Raw genomic sequence first — 4,224 nt, forward strand, 5'->3', positions numbered from 1 at the left:
TGTTTCACTGTCCACCTTTATGGTCTGTCGGTGGTTGTATTGGAGTATCTCACACGATACTGTGTTCTAATTTACGAATAAAAGGTTTATGCTGTTATCTGCAAAGATGACATGTTTATTCAGAGCTCCTGAAATGTTGATTCCTAGTAGAAGGTAGGCTCTTCTGTTGAATAGTGATCTAATCAGTCAACTGATGCACTACAGCTTGTTGGTTCAGATGTCGCTAGACTGAGACGCTGAGTTTTCTGAAAGTGTTCCCTGTCCATAGTGCGGTACTCCCAACCTTTGTTGATTGCAGAAATTGTAATGGACAGAGCCACACATTGCAAGTTTGCAACGAGTAGTTTAGTTCTGAAATGTGGATGTAAGACCTTTATTTCATCATTTTAGCACAGCGCAAGTCTGCTCTGGCCACACGCTGCAGTAGCTTTCTATTGTTCGTATGTACACGACGGACAGAAACTTTACAGGACAAATGAATACCAGAAAAAAAGGAAAAAAAAACAATACAAAATCAACCTGTATTCTCAACTAAACGGCAGTTTCAGGTGCATTTGAACGGGATCCTGTGCTGGGAATTTCAATGAAATCTTTGCAAACATTCCTATTCCCATGTCCGTCAGTTTTCAGTTTCAGTTGACCTCCGTGGAGATGATCTCCAGCTCCGCCCACCACAGCGGCGACACCTTGGGGGTCGCCGCGTCGGGCGGCATGGCGGTGATCTCCCTCAGCCGCCTGGCGACCTCCGGCATCGTCAGCCGCCGCCTGGGCTCGCGGTCGGTGCAGCCCCTGATGACGCCGTCCAGCCGGTCCACGGTGGCGGCGTGGAAGGACCTCCGCAACGCGGGGTCCATCACGTCCCTGAGCTGCCGCTCCCCTCTCAGGTACCCCGCCGCCCAGCCCTCCAGCAGGCCGCCCCCCGATGCCGTGAACCGGCCGGTCATGGTCTCCAGCAGCACCATCCCGTAGCTGTACACCACGCTCTCCCTGTCCGCCAGCGCCGGGGACAGGGACAGGGACAGGCTCGCCTCCTCCCGGGGCTCGTCGCAGAAGAAGACGTCGGAGATCTTGGCGGCGAAGTCGTCGGTCAGGCAGATGGTGGACGTGTCCAGCGTGCGCAGGATCTCCGGCGGGCTCAGCTGGTGCATGTGCTCCAGGCAGTAGGCCACGCCCACGGCCACCCGCAGGCGCGTCGGCCAGTCCAGGTGGCCGTCTTCTCTGACTGCAGGGCAGACAGACACCATCAGTGTCAGACACTTTTACTGTGGAATTTCTTGCACATATGGCTTGTTAATGATTCTGAAATTTATACTGTTCTAGTGCAGTGATTCTACTCCATTACCGTGGAGATGCTCGAAGAGTGTGCCGTTCGGAGCGTACTCGAACACCATCATCCTGGTGAAGGGCTGCTCTTCCTGGCAGTAGCCCAGCAGGTTCACGAAGTTCTTGTGGTTGACTCTGGACAAGCTTGTTATCTGAAAGCAAAACAGTAGTTGCGATTAGTATAATATGGGGAGATTTACATTAGTACAGTTGCCATTAGCATGGAAAGATTTACATTAGTACCTGCCCTTGCCATAAGTATGGAAAGATTCACATTAGTACCTGCTCTTAATGTCAATTTGTTTGTTTTATGGTGAATCTTCAGAGCAAATTGGACAGTACAGTTTCAGAGTAGCTTTATTTCTCACCTTCTTCCTGAACTGTGTTTCGCAGTGCTTGGACCATTCTTTGGCAAACTTCTTGGTCGTCGACACCACCGCGATCTCGACGCCGCTCGACAGCGTCCCCTTGTACACCATGTAATCCGACAAGGAGCCGATGATGTTGCTGAAGTCCTCGCAGGCGAGCTCAAGCTCCGATCTCTTCAGTGATGGCACGCCTGCAGGTTGAAACATCCGTCAAGCATCTCCAAGAAGCTGTATGTAGCTGCCCTGTCACAACTTAACATGGTGTCAGGGATGAACTGGACCACCTGTGACAAATGCTTTCTGTAGCTGCCCGCTGAGGCCGGTCGCCCACGGCCTGACGGTGACCACCTTGCTGGACCGGTAGCACACGACGAAGAGCGCCACCGACACGGCCGCGAGGAGGGAGGCACCCGCCGCGGCGATGACATAGACAGGCCTGCTAACATGACCAGAGTGCCCCGCTCCAGGCGCAACTCCGGCAACCACCGGCCTACTGCCGGTGCCGGCCGGCACCACCGCGGCCGGCGGCTGTGGGGGCAGTGCAATGCTGTGTGAAGGATTTCCATCATGCGCGGGCAGCGGCAAAGGCTTGGCGACCACCGCCGGCGAAGGTGCCGGAGCAGGCGACGGAGGAAAGCTCATCGGCGGCGTAACCTTCGGTGTCCACGGCCATGGTGGCCATTGCGGATACTGTGGCGTGAACGTCGATGGATTGTTGTTGGTGAAATCTGGCCACGCCGCCTTGTTGCCGAAATATCCGGACCAGTATTTGTTCTGCTGCTCCTGCAGAATTTTTCGTGTACGGTCGCCGCGGATTATCCTGCCAATAATGGAATGGAGATAAAAGGAGTGAGCAGAAGAGGGTGAAGAACAATCGGACAAGAGGTGATGTGCCATCGTATCCGGGGCTGCTGCTTGGTAGTTCAGTTGTCAGTTTCCGTCTTTCTGACAGCCAACGCATGATTCCAAGCTCAACTTTGGTCCATCTACCAGTGAGTCTACGTACAATTTGCGCAGCGCGATGCAGGAAGGTAGCTAGATAGGTGTGCCAAATATTTGTGGACAACGTTAGGTGATCTGCATGAATTTTTGTTCGCCGTTTTCACTTTTCAGGTGAAAAGTGGAGGGTCGGTACCGAAGATGTGTCATCGGCTACATGGTTGGAGTCAAGCTAATATGATACCGCCTTTCGGAATTCTATCTGCATCAGAAAACAAACAGGGCCTCTGCCTAATGGCACTAAAACTGTAGAAGTTTAGATCAATCATGAACAATTATTCGAGGCAAGCAAACAGTCGAGGGAACGGAATGGCCTAAGGAAACAAGAATAGTTGTGGCTCATCAGGATGGGTTGAGAGATCTCACCGGGCTTCGGAGTCGGAGCGGATTCCTTCCTCTGGGTTCAGAGTTCCTGCAACAAGTTAGAATTAGCATCGGCGAAGTATGTGTCAGTTTCTCGAGACGTGAACCGAGTATCAAAGATTCATGCCCAATCACCATGCTCAACATTGCAAACCGGGATACGAAGGAGAAAATCAGAAGAAAAGAAAGAGCAGAGAGACAGGTCACACACCTTGTCCGGCATCGTTGCAGCTGCCGAGATCGGGGAGCACGGAGACCAGCGCCACCAGCAGCAGGACACCCACCACCCGCCGGCGGCGGCGGCGGCGGCGGCGCAGCTTCTCCATGGACGCCGACGAAACTCTCCACGAACTGATTGTGGAAGGCCACACGCTTTCAGCAGCTCATGCAGAGACAGAGCAGAGATCGAGAGCCAGAGAGGGAAGCGACGACTTGGTGGAGGTGGAGGTCGTGGGAGGGAGACCTGGCCGCCTCTACCTCGGCTAGCTAGCTAGCTAGCTAGCGTCGCAGTGGGAAGTGGAGACCGGGGAGGAAGGGCGCCACGCACCAGACAGATATGGTGGGGAGCAGGCCGGGGAAGACGGCCACGCGGAGGGGGTGGAGGTGGAGATGATTTGGGGTCGGGGGTGACCACTGGCCACTGCCGCAGCAGCCAGAAACGCAGCGCGAGCCCGAGCACAAGAGCAGAGCCACACCACACCACACCGGCCGCCGCGCCGCAATTAATTCCCGCTTGGCCCGATGCCCCTCTTTTTAGACGTGCCGGTCCGCCCGAAGCAACAACGGCTTCGTCGAGACTCGAGAGTCGCGAGGTCAAAACAAGATTGTATGGCACCGGAGTAAACGGTAGATATAGATGGCCAGGGGACAGGTGACGTCTTGCAGTTGGTGTGCTTCGAGTCAGGATTGTATAAATAAGAACGAACTCAAAACCAGCCACTCTCTCACTGGGAGTGTTGGGTGTGGATGTAGAGGACAAGATAAGTTTTTATTCTATCATGTAGAAAATATATGCCTATTTCATATAGATTTACTAAGGGCAAGTACAATAGTTTAGACAGCTGTTGTCTTTTTATTACACACAGATAGCTAAATAGACAGCTTATACAACAGTTTAGACAGGTGTTGTCTATTTAGCTGTCTGCAAGATATTTAATTCATCATTTGACAT

At 53.1% G+C, this 4,224-nt stretch overlaps 1 protein-coding gene across 1 annotated transcript; it reads right to left on the reverse strand.

The window, feature by feature from the left end:
• Positions 1–344: 344 nt before the first annotated feature.
• LOC112887131 (inactive receptor-like serine/threonine-protein kinase At2g40270) lies at positions 345–4,006 on the reverse strand. Its single transcript, XM_025953226.1, has 6 exons — positions 3,265–4,006; positions 3,057–3,102; positions 1,976–2,511; positions 1,692–1,882; positions 1,343–1,475; positions 345–1,222 (listed from the first exon to the last, which is right to left on the reverse strand). Exons 1-6 carry the CDS (start codon positions 3,377–3,379, stop codon positions 633–635), a joined length of 1,611 nt encoding a protein of 536 aa, XP_025809011.1. The 5' UTR covers positions 3,380–4,006; the 3' UTR covers positions 345–632.
• Between the last annotated feature and the right edge of the window lie 218 nt (positions 4,007–4,224).

This window comes from Panicum hallii, chromosome 3 (assembly GCF_002211085.1).
Source record: "Panicum hallii strain FIL2 chromosome 3, PHallii_v3.1, whole genome shotgun sequence".
Classification (NCBI taxonomy): domain Eukaryota; kingdom Viridiplantae; phylum Streptophyta; class Magnoliopsida; order Poales; family Poaceae; genus Panicum; species Panicum hallii.